The sequence below is a fragment of the Rhamphochromis longiceps genome, linkage group LG3 (assembly GCF_057381845.1).
Source record: "Rhamphochromis longiceps isolate RC_006_pf linkage group LG3, R_longiceps_female_GT1.1, whole genome shotgun sequence".
In the NCBI taxonomy this organism is placed as follows: domain Eukaryota; kingdom Metazoa; phylum Chordata; class Actinopteri; order Cichliformes; family Cichlidae; genus Rhamphochromis; species Rhamphochromis longiceps.
The window spans coordinates 26,841,396-26,866,144 of NC_140559.1; the positions used below are offsets into that span (position 1 = coordinate 26,841,396).

Here is a 24,749-nt window from a genome sequence, read left to right on the forward strand (position 1 = left end):
TGGATTTGGGGTGAATAGGAATTAGAATAAGAATAGTTTATTAATCCTTAATTAAACTATGTGCGTCCTCCTTCTCCAAGATAATAAGAACAGTAACAGACTGAAATTAAATAATACAATATATAACAAAGTTACAAAATATAAGAAATAGCTCTAATATATAACAATATACAGATTATAAATATCCAGAATATTACAGGGATTAAATATGTATGGTTTTACTCTAAACTGTAAAGTGTAACTGAAACCCCATGGATGGTAAAGAGCTTCCTTGTCTTGATGTCAGTGGCTTTTATCTCTGCCTTTGGCCAGATTATTATCCCACCAGAGTACCTGATCACAGGTGAGATACAGTGTGTAGGTGTTGATTGCCTGGATCTTGTTCTTCCTATTCAGCTGACTCTTCAGGTCTTACCTGACTCTCTGCAGGTATTTCCCTGTTACAGCTTTCCTGGCAGCCTCTTTGAGGTTCCCATGTGTATGGGCTCAAACTGTGGTCATAAATATGTTGTACTTGTAAATCAGAATGTGTAGTTGTGAGTTTTGTAACCTTCAAATGAAAATATATGAAAATATGATGTTTTTGCATCTATAAATTAGAATTTGTGTGTGTGTAAAAAAAGATTTGTGTTTGTAAAACATATTTACACAAGTTAGATATTTTTTTGGTAAGGTCTGTTTACATATACAAAGCAAAAAAACTATGTGTAAAACTCACGTTTCACGGCTGCGTGTAAGTTTCAACTTACAAGTACGAATTTTTACCCGATTTTTCGTCTTTTCTTCAAATTAAACTCCAGTTTAAATTTATAAAGTAATTTCCACCTCATGTTCTGTCAAATATTTACATCGTCTCCAAGATCCAACTGTGATAAACATTGTTCAGTCAGTGTGATTGATAATAATAGGACAAATGATCATCGATCAGTGTGTAATATGCAGTCCTGTGTAATATAAATATATACATACACACACATACAAACACACACACATATCCCCAACTAGCCATCCTCTCTGAGACTGATTCAAGACTTATGTTATTATTGGGTGACAGCATCTCAAAATACTATCACCCTCAACATCTTCTCAGATCCATTTCATGCAAAAACGGAGCAAAGTAAAAATCTGTGTTGTTTTAACCCAGTGTTAAGTTAGTCTTTTGATATTATGTGATATTCAGTTACATCTATTGGTTGTTTTGTTAGAACGTGCCCTACAATAATTGCAAGTTTTACAATGTCACTGATTTACGCCTGTTTCACGACAGTCAACTGGGGAGTAAACTCTGGTGGGAGGGGCGGTAAACTCACATGGCCTGTGGCAGTGGCAGAGTAAGCTTGTGTGAGCCAGCCATGATATCTGTACAAGCAGTAGCCTTAAGATATTCACTATTCATTCTCCTGCTAGTGGTGGAGGAGAGATTTCTTATGGGGAAGAGGCCCTGCTGTCCTGCCGTCTTAATGGTGCCACTGAGAGATTAGAGGCGGCTACATATTCTTCTGGAACATCGAGTTTTGGACCCAAGTAATCACAGACACGTTTCACAATTTATTCAGGGTCTGACAGCAGTTCACCATCTGTGTCCAATATCTAATACAAATTTCTGGATTGGAGCATGTATGTTCTTGAGAACTGACCATGTCCTCCCCACACCAGGAGAAACCATAGGGTCCTGATGTATCGGAGATTTAAAAAAAAAAAACACTCCTGTGAAGAGGAGGCCAAATCCATCTGCCAAAACAGCAGCGTTTGCAAGAGACTCAACTTTTTGTTCATTTAAATTAAATACCACATGCTCTAGCAAGCATTTCTTAAAACCCCCCAAAAGCACTAGAAACCTCAGCTGTGCAAAATCTTTGACTTGCTAGCCTGACACCATTTATCAAAAAGCAACCTTTTTTTACGTGCAAACTTCATATATATCTGGTTGTCCCTTTTCCCACAATGTCAGAATTTCTCTTGGTACGCTTCAGGCACCAATTCAAAAGCAAGCAATACTGTAGCCTAACCACGTCATAATCCAAGCTTTGGTCCACACAGAGGCTAGCACACACCTCCTGAGCTTTACACACAAGCCTAAACTGCAGCAGCAAGGCCCAAACCTCCATCAGCCAGTTCAAAGCCTCATTACATCCTCAGCCAATGGTACGGCTCCACCTGGAACTTACATAGGTACAAACAAAGAGAACGAATAACGCCACCCTCAGGTGTGAGGAGCACAAACAACACACAACATCATGACCTGGGCCATAACAGTTATTCTTTGTTAAACTAATATATTGGTTACATCTTCTGAACTGCTTGAGTCAGATAACGGGTCTTGTTTATCTTTGGTTACTTGATATTCTAAAGAATGATACAGACCTCGACACAGGCTTCATTTGGACACGCCCCATTTACACATGCCTCAGAGCTTCAGTGTCAGACGTAACATCATTACCCCCACCCATTGTCTGACTGGTTGACCTAGCAACGTGCAGCAATAACCCCGACTGTATCATCTGTAATCAGAGAGCTGTAAAATACTATTGTATATCAAAGGCTGTGATTTTATGATAGTTGGAGCAGTTCCTTGTACCAAAGATCACACAGACGGTCAAAGTTCACACTTCCACTTTTCAAGTTCAGCACAGCCGAAGATCCTGTGTAGCATTTTGAACGTAGGTGCAAACTCACTCAGAGAAACAACTGGTAAGTGTATAAAGTTACATAAATATGATTCTATTTTAATCTTAACTGTACTTCTTTTGTTGTAGTTCTAATTTGATAAACGTAAATATAAAACTAGTTCTCTTGATTTATACTGTTGTTCGAGTATTTGTTCACTAAGCTTTCATTAAATTGTGTTTCTTCTGTTAGCCATTGTAAAAACAAAACTCTCAACCAGTTTTTTTCTTAAGTGGGCAGCAGTTCAGATCTCTTTTTACTTGCTTGTCTTAATCTGCCTTTACTTTTTGCTGTTAATGTATCACCAGTGCTGGACTTTGTGATCAAGTGTATAATTATCACAAGACACCACACTCACACACAGCAAGAAAAAAAGACCAAATGAAAAGGGGGAAAAAAGATTGCACCAAGGGGAAGATCTGTGGTTGCAACATACACTGAACAAAAATATAAACACAACACTTTTGTTTTTGCTCCCATTCCCCATGGGATGGACGTAGAGACCTAAAATTCATTCCAGATACACAATATAACCATCCCTCCCAAACAGTGGTCACAAATCAGTCCAAATGTGTGGTAGTGGGCACATCTGCCATATTGAGATAATCCATCCCACCTCACAGGTGTGCCACATCAGGATGCTGATCTGACATCATGAGTAGTGCACAGGTGTACCTCAGACTGCCCACAACAAAAGGCCACCCTGGAATGTGCAGTTTTGTCTCACAGCAAAATGCCACAGATGCCACAAGCAATGAGGGAGCGTGCAATTGGCATGCTGACAGCAGGAATGTCAACCAGATCTGTCGCCCGTGCATTGAATGTTCATTTCTCAACCATAAGCCGTCTCCACAGGCGTTTCAGAGAATATGGCAGCACATCCAACCGGCCTCACAACCGCAGACCTCGTGTAACCACACCAGCCCAGGACCTCCACATCCAGCAGGTTCACCTCCAAGATCGTCTGAGACCAGCCACCCAGACAGCTGCTGGAACAATTGGTTTGCACAACCAAACAATTTCTGCACAAACTGTCAGAAACCGTCTCAGGGACGCTCAACTGCATGCCCGTCGTCCTCATCTGGGTCTTGACCTGACTCCAGCTCGTCGCCGTAACAGACTTGTGTGGGCAAATGCTCACATTCGATGGCGTCTGGCACGTTGGAGAGGTGTGCGCTTCACGGATGAATCATGGTTCACATTGTTCAGGGCAGATGGCAGCTGAGAATGTCCCAGTTCTTGCATGGCCAGCATACTCACCGGACATGTCACCCATTGAGCATGTTCGGGATGTGCTTGACCGGCGTATACGACAGCGTGTACCAGTTCCCACGAATATCCAACAACCTCGCACAGCCATTGAAGTGGAGTGGACCAACATTCCACAGGCCACAATTGACAATCTGATAGACTCCATGCGACGATGTGTTGCACTGCATGAGGCAAATGGTGGTCACACCAGATACTGACCGGTTCTGGGTCCCCAGACCCCCAATAGCGCAAAAAACTGCACATTCCAGGGTGGCCTTTTGTTGTGGGCAGTCTGAGGTACACCTGTGCACTACTCATGATGTCAGATCAGCATCCTGATGTGGCACACCTGTGAGGTGGGATGGATTATCTCAATATGGCAGATGTGCCCACTACCACACATTTGGACTGATTTGTGACCACTGTTTGGGAGGGATGGTTATATTGTGTATCTGGAATGAATTTTAGGTCTCTACGTCCATCCCATGGGGAATGGGAGCAGTAACAAAGGTGTTGCGTTTATATTTTTGTTGAGTGTATTTTCCCACAAACCTCAAATAGGAATGGAAATAACACTGTTGGGAAATGTTGCAATTAAGATAATTAGTGTTTCCCTGCTGATTTTAAATTGCATTTGGCACTAACAACAGAATAAAAGGCCTAGAGCTGTGACCCCAAAAAAGCAATTAAAAGTGGAGCCGTAAGACAAGAAAAACCTGTGCATCTATGTGCCATTGTATAGCTACAATACCATGATAACATATTAGCTAGATACTGGATACTAAGGGTCTTATGATACAACATTTGCTGCCAACTGAGGATATTGCACGGAATATCACACATTGAGCAGTTTTGGGGTTTTTTTCGAGACCTGCACCCGTTCGATCCTATCACTAAGTTATGTGGAATGATCTGTTTTATGTTGTAAATTGTTGCTGACTTAAGAGAAGTAATTAGCAAATTCGCATTTTTTTAAACAAGTAATCTCACAGACCTTATTTTACTTTTTATTGTTTCACTACTCATTTCAATGCGGTACTTATTTATATTTACGCACTTACAGTAGTAACCAGAATAGCACAAATACATTTGACTAATTTGACTGCTGATTGTATTTTAGGGGAGCTGTCTCTACTGATATAATATGGTCTGTGGATCTAGGAAGTGTATGCACAATTTAAATTATGATAATTCACTGAATTTTTAACTGATCTTTGACAAAATGCTTACTACTGAATATACAAACTTGATATCACAGTAATTTAATATTTAAGGTCAACTCACTCTGTGCAATCAGGTTTGAAGTATGTTCTTCTTCCATGGTTCTTTTCTTTCTATTTCCAGAGCACCAGGATGTTTCCCCAGTATGGCCAGCTCATCTTGAAACCTCAGTTATGTTGTTTGTTTTTTCACCATGCTGTGATCCTGCTCCTTCTGATAGATATTAAGACAGGTAACTTCTACACAAACCTCAACTAATTTGAATACTTTAAACTCAATATAAAGTTAAACGAGGTTTGAAGATATTTCATGATTTTGCACATATACATCAGCACAATAGAAATAAAATGAAACAATCAAGAGTCAGCTGCAAAGAATCCACAAACATTAATGTGACTGTAAGATATAAACTTTGTCCTGTGCTTTTCAGGTCAGTCTGAGACAGTAACACCATCACAAACAATAATCACATTAGTTGGTGAGGATGTCATCTTACCATGCCACCTAGAACCTCCATCAGACGCTGTTTCTGAGATTCTGGAGTGGGGGAGACCTGACTTGGATCCCAGATTTGTCCATGTGTGGTTTGAGGGTCAAGACCATCTGGTTAATCAAAACCCATCTTACAAAGGAAGGACATCACTGTCCACTGAGAAACTGAAGCAGGGAGACCTTTCACTGAAACTCTCTATAGTAAAACACTCTGATAATGGCAGATATAGATGCTTTTTTCCCTCAGAGCACAAAGAATCTATCATTGAACTTCTTGTTGGTAAGTGGACATTTTTCATTACACTGTGAGATACAAATTGATGACAAATTAAAGGAAAAACTTTAACACACAGTAAAGTGATCCTTACAAAGATGTCTCTGTATATGCCGTGGGGAGCATTTGGCTGTATAGTTACATGAAACTGTTGCAGTTAATATAAAGCTGTTTTAAGTAATCAACTTTATCCAGTCCAGTCTTTGCTGGTTTTTTCCATTATTTTATCACACACCAGTCACTTTGTCCTTTACCAACTACAATGGTGCATATATTGTTTGATTTTTGCATTATATGGCAGGAAATAAGAAGGTTGATTCTATGCAGGTTTTGAATATTTTTGAAAATAATTTATCTTAGCTTTCCATCTTCATCCTAATAGAGCTTTGTACACTATGACCTTGTGTGAAACTGGCAATAGCACCATGGCAGTTTCTTGAACTGTGACATTTTCTAGCAACAGTTCAACCTTTATTTTCCAGCTGGAAATAAACAATTTGCAGAAGTAAATTATCGTTAGAACATATAACTCTGCTCAGTACGCTTGGAGGGAACCTTTATCCAAACTGATTAAAACATTTTTATTGCTGATATAATTGACCAGAAACACTGTGCTCTGTAAAAACACATTCTTCTCTTTGGCATCCTCAGGCTCTCTTTCATTACCAACAATATCAGGAATCAACATAAACACTAGCAGGGTGGTGTTACAGTGTGAGTCTGCAGGCTGGTATCCAGAGCCTGAGCTGCTGTGGTTGGACGGTGAGGGAAACCTCCTCTCTGCTGGACCTACAGAGACCCTCAGAGGTCCTGATGACCTCTATACTGTCAGCAGCAGAGTGACTGTGGAGAAGAGACACAAAAACAGCTTCACATGCAGAGTTCAGCAAAGGGATATGAAACAGAGCAGAGAGACACACATATGTGTTTCAGGTAAATTGTATTTCTTTTAATCTTTAGAAATATAAATAACAACAAAATTTGATTTTTTAAAAATGCTATAGTTAATTGATTGCACTAAAAAGATCATTATCAAATCTTGAAACTGAAAAAAGATGTTTCCAAATGGACACAAGCGACAATATTTAAAAATCTCTATAATTTAAAAAGAACCCAGTGGAACATCTGGCAGTGGATGTTTGGACATAATTGTTTGTTTGTTTTTTAAATACCAAAATACCCTATGGAAGGGGTGTTTTTTTGTTTTGTTTTGTTTTTTTCCACTCTGAAATATTGGCTGTGATCTGAAGACCCTATGTTATGTGTACCAGTTCAAGGATGACCCCAATCCAGAATGCTGAAGGCAGGAATCAAACTCGAACAGGTGCAGGGAAATCTGAAGAATATATAAAGTCCAAAACCAGAGAGTGGGTTAGGGAATACAGAACAAGAGAGCTCTGGGTAGGCCTGGAAACACTGGGAATACAAAGCCTGGGAACACACAGCTAGCACGACACAACATTGAACAGATGGAGACAGACTGAACACTACAGACATACGGAGGTAGAGGGATGTGAAAATAACAACACAGAATACCTCAGTTACCAAAATAAAACTAAATATAGCTAAATGTGCAGACAAACATACAAAGACAAGACTGGATGAACAGAATGGGAACACAAAAAAGAATTTACTAAATAAGCCCAAGGCTCTCCAAAATTTAACTTAACATGAAATAACAAAACCATAAAGAAATTATATAATGCATCAGGCAATAAACAAGACATGCAATACACGTAGGAAACTAGATAAACCATCACTGCATTAAAAATTGTTGTTAATCTGTAGTGAAAAGGATCAAGAAAAAACACTTTTCTAGTCTATTTGAGCACTCAGAGCTCCTTTTACTACAAGGCTCCTTCATCCAAACACACTTTCATGCAAACAATTTTTTAAGATGCAACAAAGCACTTTGTTTCACACTTGCACACACGCACACACTCCTAATGGGTGGAGGCAAAAAGGACACTTTGACATGTAGACTGGAGTAGCCAGGGACTGAGCAACCAACATTGTGATTGGTAGACGACCCTCCTAAGTCTCAGTTGCCCCAATTCGTATGTTCGTTAAGAATATGAAAAATATATTTTTTAATTTCAAATCTACAGGAAACAACCTCCTCTGATTCCATACACTTATACAATTGCTTCTGGCATCATTTTTATTAACTCAGATATGAAAGACAAGAAATGTTTTTTTCTCTTATTTGATTTTTTTTTAGACATTATTTATAGAGCCCCAGAATTTTGGGGAAACAGATTTTTGTATAAATGTAATTCCGTTGTCTTTTTCATTTCAGGTGATTGTGTTGCAGTTCCACATTTTCCTGCTGACCGTGTCAGCATTATCTTAGCAATTTGTTTCATATTAACTGCAGCAGCTATTTCTGTGTGGAAATGGAAACAAAACAGATCTAAAGGTATCTAACTCTGGTAACTCTTAATAATTTAATGTGAATAAGCATTAGTGACCTTTCCAGTGTACCTACTGTATCATGATAGATGGCATTCATTTAAAAAGCCCCTGATCCTAGATGCATGGCCCAGAATCTATAGCAATGAAATGTCAAAAAAATCTGTTTTGTTGAAGGGTAATTTCTAATATTCTATATTTAATGTCCATAATCTTCCTTCAAACCATATTAGAAAAGTTTTAATTAAATTATGTGACACATTTTTTTCTGCCAATTTCAACAAAATAACTATTTATGCGTTTACACAGAAAGAAAGAGACAGAAAGTAGAAGAGCTGCTCGTGGCAGAAAGGAAGAAGTCTGAAGAATTACAGAAGAAAGATGAAGAACTGAAAGACTTGGGGGAGCTGATTAATATACTGATGAAACAACAGATTGACCTGAAAGAAGTGAAAGATAAACTCGGAGATCAAAGCAATACATTTGCATCTGAGGTGGAGAACCTGGGCACGCAGTTTCTGGAAGTGGATAAGATCACAGAAAAGGACAGAGCAAAGGGATACATGGATCTGAAAAGCATTATAACTAAAAGCAAACACAAATTACCACAGCAAAGAGCAGCATATGGAGAGATGGAAACAAACATTGAAAGACATCTGATTAGCACGCAGCAAGCATGTAATAAAATGAGAAACATAAAAACAATAGCAGAGAAACAGAAGGAAAACATAATTTTGCAACTGCCAGAGATAAAGAAACAGAAAGAAACTATTCATAAGAAATCAAATTTAGAGTCAAACCAGGAAACCTTAAACATTTAAATACAACATATACAACTACTTAAAAAAACAACTCAGGTGCTAAAACAAACACACACACATATTATAGATGTACTGTATATAAGATAAGATAAGATAACCTTTATTAGTCCCACACGTGGGAAATTTGTTTTGTCACAGCAGGAAGTGGACAGTGCAAAAGTTATGACGCAAAAATTAGAATACAATAAGAATAAATACAGTACACAGCTGTACAGAATAGAATAAAATAATATACTATATACAGTAGAATAAAATAGAATAAAAATATACAATAAGATAAAAATAGAATACGAATGCTATATACAACTGAGTAAAAATACAACGATGCCAGAAAAGATTATTGCACTTAGTGTTATTGCACATGTGTGGATGTGTGTGTTTGTTCAGTTAAAGTCTTTGTTGTGGAGTCTGACAGCAGTGGGGAGGAAAGACCTGCGAAATCTCTCCGTCCCACACCTAACAATATTAACCTAACAATATTTTTTTATTTGAGTAGAGTTAAATAAGATGAATGCAACTTTAGATGTGGGGTTTTTCAAATACATGAAGGTAAAGTTTGAGCTTTCTTTTTTTTCAGCTTGTTTGATTAAATCTCTAGCAAGAGCCATTTGCTCTTTTGGTGAAAAGGTTTAACTGAATAAAAAATTTAATATCTTTTTGCATTTTTCTGATGACATTTTCTGAAGGCAGTTATTTATTTATTTATTTATTTAAAAACTGTGCTGTAATAGAGAAGAAATCAAAGTTATCATCTTGTCCAGATTAGATCTCATTTATTTCTGTGCTGCAGTTCAGCCATTCAGTCATGACTCAACACATAATGCACATCACATTACATCAAAAGGTTCTTCAAAAAATAAAACTATACATTTCATAAACACAACAAATAAAGTTACATACTATAAAGTATTCTGGCAACCGTCAGTGCTACCTCTGGGCCTTCTTGTTTATAAACGAGTAAGCTGCTGATAAAATGAAGAATAGCCTGTATCCCTTTGGGGTGAGAAAATCATGACATATAATTTTCTTAGGTCAGATGGAAAAGATATTTGATCCTTAAATGGCTGAATGGGTCTAACAGAGCATGATACAGATGTATAACATGCTTATAAAATACGATGTAATGCAGCAGATAACTTATCACAAAATATATAAAGCGTATAAACAGCAATATGAAACAAACACATAGATAAAGCAAAAATATTTCATGTTTAACTGAAGAAACATAAAACTGAAGTTAATATGCTTGACGTTTATTTTCAGGGATATTTTGGTGCGAGTGCTTACACACTTTAACTTTTTAAATGTATACCTTTTCACTGCCCAGTGCTAATTTATTTATTTAACCATTGCTAATTATTTTAAACTTTTCTAACAGCCTTCATCAAGAAAGAGCAGTCTGTGTCTTCACCTCCGCTCTTCTATATATCTCTGAGCTGGCACTTCTTCCTCTCCTCTTCCTCACACTGTTGAATTTGTCCTGGTGTATCATCAAGAGTAGAAAAACCTTGTGTCTGGGCACCTCTCGCCTTGATGGATTTCTCAGTCGCTCTTGACTCTGGACACACAATCCTAAGGCAAAGTAAACCAACCATGGCACTTAACAAAAAATAGCAAAAGTTACAGTGGTCCTGAGAGGCCAAAAGGAGTGCAAGAAAACACCATCAAATTAAAAACACCACAAAACACAACAGAAATCGAAAAAAGATTACAAAGAAAGAAAACAAATAGAAAAATGCAGCAAAAGCTAAAAGAATAAACAAATCAGTCACTAACTTGACAAAGCTGATGCGGAAAGTGTGGTAGTGGATAATTTTGTTGCAAAAATGGCTGAATGCTCAAACAGCATGACGAAGAGTAATGTCAGGGTTCCTGGGTTGTGACCCAGTGTTTTCAGTTCATTCATGTTCACTGTTTATTTTCCACATGTTCTACTTCCTATGTGTCAGATTATGTTCAGCTGTGTTCTCATTGTCAGTCAGTCCGTCAAATAGAACTCACATTCTACTTGCTTTAAAAGCCTCTACTTTAGAATGCACACCGTTCATGCTGTCTGAACACTGGCAGAAAGCTGTGGAGGACAGGAGGGCCATGATGCTCAGCTGAATATCACTTTTACGGTCCTCCACAAACATCGGGATCATTTACACTAATGATAATGTTAGTTCAGTTATTTTGCTGCCTTATCTGGTTATATCGGTGGTGCTAAAAGGACGTTTTTTATAAGGAGAAACGAGCAGAAAAATAGTAGTTTATTCGGATTAAACCTGTGTTCTAATCCTGCATCTTAGCACACATGTGATTTCCATGTGTAAAAACTGCAAGTGTCCAGAGTCAAGACAGACTGAGAAATCCACTGCTGCATGATGTTATCTTATAGATATATTTCTCTTTTACTTTTATTATAAAAAGAAGTTTTATTTTTATTTATTGCATTTAGAGGGCAGGTGACCTCTAAAGGGCCTCTAAATTGGAACTCTAAATTGCATTCTATATATATTCTAATGTCTTAAGCCACAGTTATATCTGTCACACTGCATGTCTACTTCAGGTTAAGCGAACATCCAACGGTTATATTCACAATAACCACAGTATCTACCAGCATATAAAGTAAAACTGTATTGTGGTATAACTGCTAAACTATAATAAACCACTACCTTAAAAAACAAAAATTGAAGCTCTAATAGGAAGGCAAATATAAGTTTGAAATGTTGAAACATTTTAAGAATAGTAATTCTAAATGTTTGTTGCTTTTCAAGGTTTCTTTTTTGTTTGTTTTAGTCTTGATATGTCATAAATTCATGAACATATCAAATCAAATCAAATCAAATCAAATCACTTTTTATTGTCACATCACATGTGCAGGCACACTGGCACAGCACATGCGAGTGAAATTCTTGTGTGCGAGCCCCACAAGCAACAGAGATGTGCAAACACAACAACACAAACGAGCAAAATACAAGAATGGCCAACCTGAAACTAATAAATATATGTACAATATATAATAGTGTATGCATTTCTGGATGTGTATACTAAATATTTTCCTACGTGTGTGTGTGTGTGTGTGTGTGTGTGTGTGTATGCACATTTTTACAAATTAAATAGTTAAAAAAAAATTAAAAAATAAATTAATAATAATAATAATAATAATAATAATAATAATAATAATAAAATATATAAAATATACAGAGTTGAATATGTGCAAAACAAGTGGCATTTATATAAAGTGTGGAGTGCATAATGTTAAAGTTCCAGTAGTGTATATATCTGACAAATATGCTGTTTTCTATATTCCATTGTATAAACTGAATCTGAAAATGTATTTTTATTATGTTTCTAATTAATACATGTACATGTCTTCTAAATGTATAATTAATAGATCCACATCATACAGGTACAAATAAAGAGACACATGGGCTAAAAAATAAGTTTATACAGGACAGTGTATTACATGCCCAATATAAGAAAACTGGCCATAGAAGTTACAAAAAGTTATGCAACTGCTCTTCCAGAAGTCACATGTATTGTAACTGAAGTCAACGAGTCAAACATAAATGCAGCTGCCAGTATACTATATGAAGATAACACCTAATAACACCTATAGCAATTAACATAATAAAAATGGCTCTTTGCTGTAGTTAAATAGCACTTAAAGTTGACCTTTGCAAATTGGGTTTACTATAATATTCACTTATTATTTATTGGACTCTGTTAAGTGCATGCCCTGCCTTTTGTATGCAACAGATTTTAAAATTAAAAACAAATGCTAAATAATTATCGAATACCTTTTAACTAAAACACACATGTTTTGATACGGTGGAATTTTAGATAAACTTAATCTTTAGTCACTTCTTTCCTATTTCTTTTTTTTTTTCCATGTCAGACATCTGCCAGTAAACATGTTCAACTCAAACTCATCTGTATTGAGAGCTGAGTTGTAAGTGTTGTAAGATACACGTAGCTCTTACTTCTAAGCTGGTGGCTTAAGAGCAACCAATCTTGAATAGATGAAAGTAAATGCTAAAGCAACATGAAAAGCATGAAAATCAGAAATCTATTCAACCATCACTTGGATGGATCATTTCAGAGTGGTTTAGAAGCGCATCATAGTGCAGAATCAGCACTTTTAATCATGTTCAGTGATCTTTTATTAATTGTAGATTCCTACTTCAAAGGTGATCTTGACCCTCTGAAAAACACATTTGGTATTAAGCGTGGTTTTTGACAATATCTTTACATTTAAGAAAGAAAATGCTGATGTCAGAGCTAGTTTTTACCCACTGAGGCTCTTAGGATAAAACATAAAATCCAAATCCAAATGCCTGTGCATTTGGATTTGATTGTAATATTTTATTTGTTTCAGTCATTAAATTGCTTCTGGTTGTACCAAGAAGTTAAAGAAGAGAGGAATTTGTATCTTTGTTCTAGCTTCCCGTAAACTTTGGAACAGCCTGGCCTCCTATTAGGACCTCACCAACACTCAGTAACACTTTTCAAAACCTGTTTCAACACTAATTTTCATGCCTTGGCATTCAATCTAGACTGAGCCTTCACATTTCTTTTTAGTTTTTTCTTGTGGTTATGTGTATTGTGTTGTTATTATTGCTTTCATGATATAGTTGAACAGTATTTTGGTCAGTATTGTTTTTTTGTGCTTATAAATGAACTGACTTGACTTGGCACTGGATATTTTAATTTAATGTAATTTGTTTTATTCATTGTCAATTCATAACAATCATCATCTGGAGGAGCTTTCTTACTAATTCCACTTCCCCAGCAAGTGGGGCACACCCTGAATAGGTTCGTGTCTATTTCAACACTAATATAATGCTCTTTGTGTCCCATTGTCAGTCAACAATCAAGCAAATCAAAAATATAAATATATGTCAAATACAGAACACTATAAATTATGATATCATGATTATCATCATATTTTAAGATATATATTTTCTATAAGTTATAGAAAAATATATAGTTTTCCTATATGGTTTTCCTAAATAAAGTAACAATAATAATAATAATAATAATAATAATAATAAAATGTAAAATGAGTACCTCATTTCTTTTTCTGTTTTGTCTCATTGTTGTAGGTATCCATTTGTAGATGAGTTACCTGAACATTTTCATACACTGAAACAGATAAAAAAAGTTTTGAAATAAGTAGTATGTGGTGACAGAAAGATAACTTACTCATTAGTCTATTTGAAAGACATTCTCACATAAAAACACTCACTCTTGGTGATACTGTGTTACAGCTTCCTAATTTTACAATTAGTTCACTGAGACTCAAAACTTCGCAGGAGAGATGAGTGTAAGATTAATAAAATAAACATAAACACTCTTACAAACACTTTTACAATACTCACCAAAAAGACTCAAAAACAACACAAACTTCCACAAATCTACTACAAACTGGACCTTGGAACAATATGCTTATTCGCACACCTCAGTCACATGGTCACTGAACACATCTACATTATGCTATATTTGCAAATTTTACACCTTGCACATGTCTTTGGCTTGTCTTCTCTACTAAAACCTGACCATAACCTGAACCTTGTATTCAATACCTACTGCACAATCATCTCACTTTACTGCAATTGCACATGACCACGTTTTTTTGTTTGGGTTTCCACCGGCGTGGAATTACCAAAAATAGAGAGGGCATAGCCTAATATATGAAACAAGAAAATACCGCCATGTAATCCCTTTATTTCAACAAAGTAACTGTATTCTGAATACCACCTTTTTAAACTGAATAGATTTACTCATATTTTGTATTTTAAATACGTAACGTAATGTATTCCCCAACACTGTCTATTTTTTATATTCTCATAAATGCAAAATGGGGGGTTTGTGGTGAAACGGCATTTTGGTACGCTGTATACTGTGTATATTGTTGTATTGACAATAAAGACCTTGAATCTTGAATTTATAAACTACTCACCTGTTACTGACATGACAGCGTAAGAGCTTGCTACTAGGTGGAACAAAATAAAATAAAAAGAAGAACAATAAATAAAAAGTTAAAGAACAAACAGGTAATCTTACATTAATAAACATCCATTTAATAATTCCAAAAATTATTTCTCTTTCTGCCTTGTTTTGCTACTGAACATATTAATCTATTGTTATTATAAGTGCTTTACTGCACATCCAAACTGAGCAAAAGACTTCTTCTGATATCTACCTCGATGAACATCATATGAATTAAATTGTATTATTTAATTTTCTGTTCACCTTAAATTATTGGCACAATAAATAAGTAAATGCACAAATATAGAAAGAAAGAAACCTGTGTGTTTCTGGCAGTAATGTAGTCCAGCCACTATTATCACATCCACAGCCAAAATGATCAACATAGCAGGCAATATGATGGAGAGTCCAGTGGACCTGGATGGAGAGCTCTTCTGTTCAGTCTCTTGATCATCTTGAGGTATTGTCTCCTGAGGTGTGGGAGCAACATGTGCTGCTAACACAATAAATATACAATATTGTATTTTGTTAATTTTTGTTAAGTATTTCAAGATGATGAAATGGATAACAATCTAATCTATATTCCCTTGACGTGAGTGAAGACAGTGTTAGTTTCTCACTAGATCAACTAAATCAATAACTCAAAAGAAACTGCAATGACCTTTTGCACAGTCATGGTCAGCAGACGATTCATTCTAATAATTCTGGAGATAGGATTGTGACGCTGAAAAACTTGTTCATGCATTTATTACTTCTATGCTGGAGTAATTCATTATTATCAAGATGTCCTTAAAAAATCCTCATTAGAGCGTTTCCCTCTCGGACTAAAGGCTTACTTGTTGTTCCTAGAGTATTTAAAAGTAGAACAGGAGGGAGAGCCTTCAGTTTTCAGTCCCCTATTTTGTGGAACCAACTTCCAGTTTAGGTTGGGGAGACAGCCTCTCTACTTTTAAGATTAGACTTAAGATTTGGGCTGGATCAGTTGCTCCTGAATCCACCTTTATTTACACTACAATAGGTCTACACTACTGGGGGATTCCCATGATGCATTGAGTATTTCTTCTTTACTCACCTTTTCCACCCTCTATGTGCTAAATACACCTTTCTTCGAGTTAACTAATGTAACCAGGACAATGTTATCTAACTTATGTTAAAAAAATAATAATGATGAAATATTATCTCCACTTACTCAATCATAATCTATGCTAAATCTGAACATTATATAGTAGGACATGAAAGAGTGAAAATTATAATTATGGTTGAAGGCTGATGTTGATGTTGCACAAAGCAACACTGTGCCTTACAAAACTAGAACTTTACAAACCCCAAAGTGTGGCTTTATTCTTGAATAAAATTCAGTTCAAGCATTTCCTTAGTATGCCTGATATTTTATATTCTTACATGCAAGCAGAGACTGCAGAGACCTGTTTTAAAACTTTAATTTTCTTCTAGCACCACTACACAAAGTTTAGAATATAGCAAAGAGACTATTGCGTGTATATTTGTGCATTGCATTTGCTCAAATGCAGAACTGTATAGTTTATTTGAAAATATTATGCATCCATTGTGCTAAAAAAATGTCATAGCTCACCTGTCACAGCCATCCAACTCTCTGGTGATTTCCCTTGAGATTCAGAAAAGCTGCACTTGTACAGTCCTTCATTAGACTTGGAAACATGGGGAATGGTTATCTTTCCTGCATATCCAGTTTCCAAGTAGTGACCGTCCTTGTAAAAATCAGGTGGAAGACTGGAAGGCATTCCTTTTTTTCTACAGCCCAAAGTGACAAAATCTCCCTCCATAAAAGGAAAAGCGGGAATCTCCAGGATCACATCTCCTCCTCAAAAAACAAGAAGATTTATAATAAAAATGAATACATTGACATCCCCCCTGACTAAAGTTAAGATGGCTGTAAAAACACATTTAACTCAAGTCCATCTTGATTTTTGAGTCTTAGTAGCATGTTGAAATTTTGGAAAAATGTGAAGTTAGTGGTTAGTAAACATACCAGTGATGGTGATGCTGACAGTCATGCTTTTCTCTCCATCTTCATTTTCACACCAGTATTCTCCACCGTGTGAATTAAAGGCAGGTTTAATGTACAAGAATTTTTTTGATGTTTCCCACTGAGTAGAATTTAAGCCAAGCTTTTTGATCACTCTCCATTCTGCTGGGCCATGAAACCCCGAGCAGTTTAATGAGATGGAGTCATATTCAAAGAACTGCAGTCTATTTGGATGAACATGAAGATAAGCTCCTTCTGCTGCACACACACAAAAATAAGTAAATGGATAAAATTAAATAAAAAAATGACTAGATGAAGAGATTGATATCTACTCTTCAAAAAAAGTGAATTTAATAGGGACCACCCACTTGCAAGTACAGTACAATAAAAGTACAATATACTTTTTTTTCCAAATCATTTTCTTAGGAAATAGAAAGATAAGCCATGTCTAGTATTTGTAATTGTTATATACACTAACCGGTCACTTTATTAGGGACATATGTTCAACTGCTCTTTAGCAAAATGGCTAATCAGTCAAATCAACAATTAGAATAGAAAACAAAATGATCTGAGAGACTTTGAATGTGGCATGGTGCCAAATGGGTTGTTGTGAGTCACAGATTTATCATAGATATACATTTTTTTCAAGCACCCCTTGATTTCATGATAGCACCCTTAAAGTAACAATACAAATAGTATAATAGCAATTTATGTTGGTATTGTTTTTCTGACCGTTACATTTTCCCAGCTTGAAGGGAGTAAAGGTTGGAATGAAAATCGGGTTTAATGTGCAGTGTCATGATGGCACTCACACCGAGGCATCACTGATTCAACAACAGGTTTGTCATTACATTCAACCAGGCACAAGCAAAGTGTACCTAATAAAGTGACCAGTAAGTGTATTCTTACAGACATTTGTCTCTGTTAACAAAAGTTTGTCTTACATTCTTTAGCATACATACAATATTTATGGTCTTGAGCTATAAGCAGCAACAGCATTTTCACCACTGTAGAGACAAAAAAAATGACACATTACAGATGTCTTTATATGTAAGACATGGAATCTCAACAGCAAAAAATACTAATACTACTGCTGCTAATAATAATAGCAATAATACTAGTCTGGCTTTTATATACTTTTAGTTCAGTGTCCAGCTGACAGCGATCAGCAGAAGCAATTTAAAGTTACCAAATGATCTGGTTTCTTTAAGGCAACAGAATTAACACTTGCATCATATAAAAATCGTATTAATCACTCAGTTTAAATTCACATGCACTGTGCTTTATAAATAAATGTGACTTCTGAAAAAAGCATTAACAAACCGCTTAATAGACACACACATCCATGGATTTTATTTGAATGTTGATTCAGATGCAAATGAGGATCAGTACTCACTCAGTTTGATGCAGAGCTCCATATTGTACCTCACATGGGCCTCACTATTTAACTGAATACAAGTAAAACGTGACAGGGTAGTACTTCCCTTTTTCTGTGCAGCATAGAAGCCACAGCTACATGTGGGGGATTTTGTTTTTTGTCAACCTATCTCTTGAACTGTCAGAAGGAAGAGCCACTGTTACTTCACACAAGACATACAACAACAACAATCTTTATTTATAGAGCACATTTAAAAACCAGCGGTATACCAAAGTGCTTAACATAAGAGACAGAGCAGTAACATGAGTATTATAAGGCCTTAGCAAAGTCACCTCTAGACTTCAGCTGAGATCTAAGCTGCACCAAGAGTAACTGAGTAGATGATCTTAATGCTCTGGCAGGAACATACGATTTAAGGAGTTCCTTAAGGTGGCTCGGTGCTGTGTTGTTGGTAATTTTAAACGTAAGCAGCAGTATTTTAAATTGCGGATGCGGTATTTTATGGGTAGCCAATGCAGGTCAGCTAGAACAGGAGTGATACAGGCAAACTTCCCAGTTCTGGTCAGAATGCGTGCTGCAGCATTTTGGACTGTCTGCAGTCTATGAAGGAGGGCAGAATGAAGACCAAAATAAAGTGAGTTGCAGTAATCCAGCCTTGAGGTCACAAAGGCGTGGATGAGCTTTTCCAGGTCCTTATGCAGAACATACTGCCTAGCCTTAGAGATGAGACGGAGTTGGTAGAAACTAGATCTAACTACAGCAGACACTTGTTTATCGAGTTTGAACGAGCTGTCAAGCAACACGCCCAGATTGCTAACAGTGTCAGAAAGGGAGCTGGTAAGGGAACCAAAGGCATCACGAAGTTAGCCACGAGGAATGTTGCTGCCAAATACCACGATTTCAGTTTTCTTATCATTTAGGATAAGAGAGTTTCCTAGGAGCCATTCTTTGACCTCGCGCATGCACTCCATAATGCGGCAAATCTCCGTTAACGAGCTACCGCGGATCGCCCCGTGCGTGGGGCTGGACAGCGTCAACACGTTAACGAGCAAACTGTGCTAACGCACTAGTTCCCACCAATGTAATTGAGCATCGCGTGGCACATCTGATATACTGTTTTACTTTTTTCCATGACGCGCTTACCTTCAGGGTCATACGTCACATGAAAACCAAAATAGTTCCAAACGCCAGATCTGAATGAGGGTGGGGGAGGTTCAATTTCGGGTAGCGTTGAGGCAGTTGCCATGTTGCAACGAGCTTAACTTCTGTCTTGCTAGCTTGCGCTGCGCTCAGTGGATCTGCGCTCGACAGTGCAGGCTAGGCGGAGTAGTCGAACGCAGATCCACTGAGCTCTCAACACAGACAGCATCGTCAGAATAAAAGTTGATAAAATAAATTAAAAAATTTTGTATTGTTCGATACATATGCGTACCGAACCGAAAGCACTGTATTGAACAGCTCAATACCGATACATGTATTGTTGCACCCCTAATATATATATCTATAGATAGATAGATAGATAGATAGATAGATAGATAGATGTTCCTGGGATCTGCCGGAGCCACACTCACTTATATATAACGTAGGGTTGGTTAGCATGGTGGCCTAGCCTAGGGACGCTTAGTGGTGATGATGTAGTAAGTAATGATGCGAAGAATCATGAACGAATGGTTCAATACTCGAGAATCACTTTTGAATCATTCATGAGTCAGTAACTCAACTCCAACTGACTCACTGACTCATCCCTCTTGCTGTTAGTTTCATTATTAGAAATATATCTAGCTTATAATTAAAATTGTGGAGAAAAACACAACATCCAGTATCTTAACAAAAACATTTCTGCTCTGAAATGGAAGAAAAAACCCTGAGTAGAATCTCACATCAAGACAATAGCTCCTCGGTTCACAGTAGCATCGCTCTGCTAACATGCTAACAACACATTTGAGCTACTCACCCCCTCCCTTCCTGTGCTGATTTGTAGGGTACGCGAATCACTCAGGACTCACTAACTCATTCCCTTCCCGTGCTGAATCATAGTGCGAAGGAATCACTCAGGACGCGCTCACCCCCTCCCTCCTGTGCTGAATCATTGCACGAATGAATCACTCACTCACTCACCCCCTCCCTCCTGGCTCACAGCTTCTTCTTCTTCTTGGTTGGCACCAATGTTAAGGCGCATTACCGCTCCCTGGCTCACAGCTCAGTGGACATTTAGATGAGAAAATATATATTTGACACATTTAAGGAAAATACTAATAAAATAAAAATAAACAAAATAAATGTTCCCTATAGAATTTTTTTTGCTCTTTTTTGTTCTATAAAATAGTTGTTTTCTTTTAGAATCACTCATCTTAGCAGTAGGATATACATGAAAAGAGAAACAAATTAAGTTTGAGTGAAAATGTACATTTTTTGGATTCTCTGGTCAACTGACTCAGTGACTCAAAAAGTCCGATTCACTTTGGTGAGTGACTCATTAAAACCTGATTCAGTAAAAAAAAACAAATTTACCATCACTACTGGATACAGATGACTTGCTGAGGATTCAAGTATGGGTTTGACTATCTATCTATCTATCTATCTATCTATCTATCTATATAGTTACAGTTAAAAGCTTATATACATGATCATGGGCATGAATGTATTGGTAATGTGGGTTTAAGGCTTTTAATCATAACAACTGGTCTTTTTTCAGGATGTATACAGCATAAGGCTGCAAGGGCTTTAAAAACATTTATATGGCTGATTTTTTTATCTATGAGTGTAATTTCTGGTCTAGAGCTGAGTTTCCCACAGTGAAGGAGTCCCACCAAAAGCAGCAGCAGAGCCACCATCACAATAGTGAAAACAACCCTTAAGAGGAGGAGGAGATCACGAAAGTTGTCAGAAAAGAGATTAGTATCTCTGTGAAGCCCTGCAAAGAGACCAGAAATTTGCATATTAAGAAGAAACATTTGCAATTTTTCTTTTTGCATCGTCTTTCACACCATGGTGTCTCTTCTAACATCATGATACCCTAAATTTAAAAAAATATTTCTATCCCATTGTAAGATTACTTAAAAAATATATAAATAAAACCTTGCCATGCAAAATGCACTTTTTAAAAGAATCTAGTTATGTTGGTTAAATAATGGTACATAATAATATTGAATGATAAAGCGTGCTTTTCAGAATTCATGAGCATTTATCTCCGAATGTAGGTTTTGCTAATCCTTTAATTTAAAATACAACCAGCCTACGTGTTATTTTGAGCAATGCTTGGATGGCTGGACAGAACAGTGACACAGTTGACAAAACTGACAATGCTCCCAGTATGACTAAAATGATATAGGTTTGTCAAGTTTAAATGTGATCAATAAAGTTTATTATATAAGTTTACTACAAAGTGAACAGATATAAGTATGAAATGTAAGGATTTTATTTTGAAACATTTACACCTCACCTTGGACAGACAGCCAACTTTCTGATGATTCTCCAACTCGTGATATTCTGCACTTGTAGAATCCTTCGTGAGACTTGTAGACTGTGCTAATGGTCATGTTTCCCATAGAGTTGGTACCAATGAAGATGTCATCCTTATAGAAGGAAGTAGCAAGGCTAGCAAAAGCCATTTTGGTTTTGCAGAACAGAGTCACAGATTCGCCCTCCATCACAGGATGAGCAGAAGTCTCCAGGATTAAAGCAACAACTAGACAAGATAGGGCTTGTCAATATTTATATAATTTAACCTTCCAACATTCATAAGGTCACTGGCAACCCATCTAAACTGAATGCAATTTTCAGTTCATTCAGTTTTAAGATGCGCTAATCTTTTACTACAGGCAGAATCAAATAATTAAAATGACAAAAGATAAACCAAAAACAAATTACAGTACACAATTTTGTTCAATTATTAAATGATGAAGCCTATAATTACACTTCACAATACAATATACAGAACATATTAAATTCAAGACTTATTACCTTCTCTTTTTTGTTCTTTCACAATCAACAAACTCTCTGGTGATTCTCCAGCCCCAGAGATTATACACTTGTAGAGTCCTTCATCAGACCTGGATACATTGTGAAGGACCATCTTCCCAGAATAGCCAGTTCCAATTTTCAGATCATCTTTATAGAAATCAGCTATGTGGTTTAGAAGAGCTCCTTTCTTTTTACAGCACAGGGTGACAGTTTTACCCTCCATGACAGGGAAAGTTGGACTCTCCAGTATCACAGAATTAACTGAAATTAACAGAATTAACTGAAACATTTATACAGTATGTTAAGGCCTAATATTCATTCATTAGAAATTATTTTTGTTGTTTAACTATCGGGTGTTTAGGCTTTCAGGACACCTGGTTTTAACTAAAGAATTATGGTTGTCAAAACATTCATGAAAAGTATAATATCTATTGATACAAAAAAAACATCTAAAACATTGTGCTGCCAAATCTATACATGTCATTATCTTGTTTTTTCTTAGTTTTAAATATAGAGGTGCACTTGTAAGCAAAAAAACCCCCACATTTGCACGATAGTTGGGATGGGTTGGATCAAACCTTTCTAGAATTTCAAGTTTCTCAAGTACACAACAGTACATTTTACTGGCTCAGGTCTGAGTGGGCCAAAATTCTGCCACAGCAATGTAAACGTGTAAATATTCTAGTAGGCAATGAGCATATCTTCACATTGCATATTGACACAAATATTGTGACACATATTGACACAATATTTATGGAAATTTGAGATGGCCATACAGAAAATATTCTAAAAACTATATATGATATTACAGTGGCTTGTTTTTTTTTTTGTTTTTTTTAAATACTTTAGTTTTTAGAATATACTTGTAATAGAATATAATTTTTTTTTCCAAACATTTTTTACAAATAAATAACTGCAAAGTGGGGTGTGCGTAATTATTCAGCCCCCTTTGGTCTGAGTGCAGCCAGTTGCCCATAGACATTGCCCGATGAGTGCTAATGACTAAATAGAGTGCACCTGTGTGTAATCTAATGTCAGTACAAATACAGCTGCTCTGTGACGGCCTTAGAAGTTGTCTAAGAGAATATTGGGAACAACAACACCATGAAGTCCAAAGAACACACCAGACAGGTCAGGGATAAAGTTATTGAGAAATTTAAAGCAGGCTTAGGCTACAAAAAGATTTCCCAAGCCTTGAATATCCCACGGAGCACTGTTCAAGCGATCATTCAGAAATGGAAGGAGTATGGCACAACTGTAAACCTACCAAGACAAGGCCGTCCACCTAAACTCACAGGCCGAACAAGGAGAGCGCTGATCAGAAAAATGCAGCCAAGAGGCCCATGGTGACTCTGGACGAGCTGCAGAGATCTACAGCTCAGGTGTGGGAATCTGTCCATAGGACAACTTTTAGTCGTGCACTGCGCAAAGTTGGCCTTTATGGAAGAGTGGCAAGAAGAAAGCCATTGTTAACAGAAAACAATAAGAAGTCCCGTTTGCAGTTTGCCGCAGCCCATGTGGGGGACACAGCAAACATGCAAACACTACTGTTCACAAACGCTGTCCATCGAATCTGACTGAGATGGAGCTGTTTTGCAGAGAAGAATGGGCAAGGATTTCAGTCTCTAGGTGTGCAAAGCTGGTAGAGACAGACCCTAAAAGACTGGCAGCTGCAATTGCAGCAAAAGGTGGTTCTACAAAGTATTGACTTAGGGGGATGAATAATTACACACACCCCACTTTGCAGTTATTTATTTGTAAAAAAATGTTTGGAATCATGTATGATTTTCGTTCCACTTCTCACGTGTACACCACTTTTGTATTGGTCTTTCATGTGGAATTCCAATAAAATTTATTCATATTTGTGGCTGTAATGTGACAAAATGTGGAAAGTTCAAGAAGGCCGAATACTTTTGCAAGCCACTGTAGATCTTATATTGTGCTTAATATATGTTTTTCTTGGTACAGCTTGTAATATTTGCTCATCCCAGCATTGAAGTTGAATGAAAATGGCATTTTCTTAATTTTTGTGACTAAGAATTTCATGTTAAAAAGTATTTTTACAGTGTTGTGTAATTCATCTTTATACAAATCATCATTTGCAATTAGTCTGTGCTCAAATATGGGACTTGACAGGACTGTTTGGAAATTTTTTATTTTTTTTACATTTTAATTTGCCCATTAGTACACATTTTTAAAAATATTTGTCCCAAATTACAAATTCTATTTTTTTTTATGCTAAAAAAAGTCAGGTTTTTCTTGAAGATACTCATGTTCAAACATTGCTGT

General features: G+C 36.6%; 2 protein-coding genes across 2 annotated transcripts; one reads left to right on the top strand and one right to left on the bottom strand.

Moving 5' to 3' along the window:
- Positions 1-279: 279 nt before the first annotated feature.
- LOC146673724 (uncharacterized) lies at positions 280-10,611 on the top strand. Its single transcript, XM_085384587.1, has 9 exons — positions 280-429; positions 1,206-1,288; positions 1,408-1,524; positions 2,757-2,805; positions 3,330-3,336; positions 5,570-5,911; positions 6,557-6,838; positions 8,627-8,995; positions 10,517-10,611. Exons 1-9 carry the CDS (start codon positions 280-282, stop codon positions 10,609-10,611), a joined length of 1,494 nt encoding a protein of 497 aa, XP_085240713.1.
- A 3,517-nt stretch (positions 10,612-14,128) lies between these two features.
- LOC146673725 (low affinity immunoglobulin gamma Fc region receptor III-B-like) lies at positions 14,129-18,537 on the bottom strand. Its single transcript, XM_085402313.1, has 7 exons — positions 18,516-18,537; positions 18,064-18,126; positions 17,123-17,377; positions 16,706-16,954; positions 15,434-15,610; positions 15,086-15,118; positions 14,129-14,268 (listed from the first exon to the last, which is right to left on the bottom strand). Exons 1-7 carry the CDS (start codon positions 18,535-18,537, stop codon positions 14,195-14,197), a joined length of 873 nt encoding a protein of 290 aa, XP_085258439.1. The 3' UTR covers positions 14,129-14,194.
- Between the last annotated feature and the right edge of the window lie 6,212 nt (positions 18,538-24,749).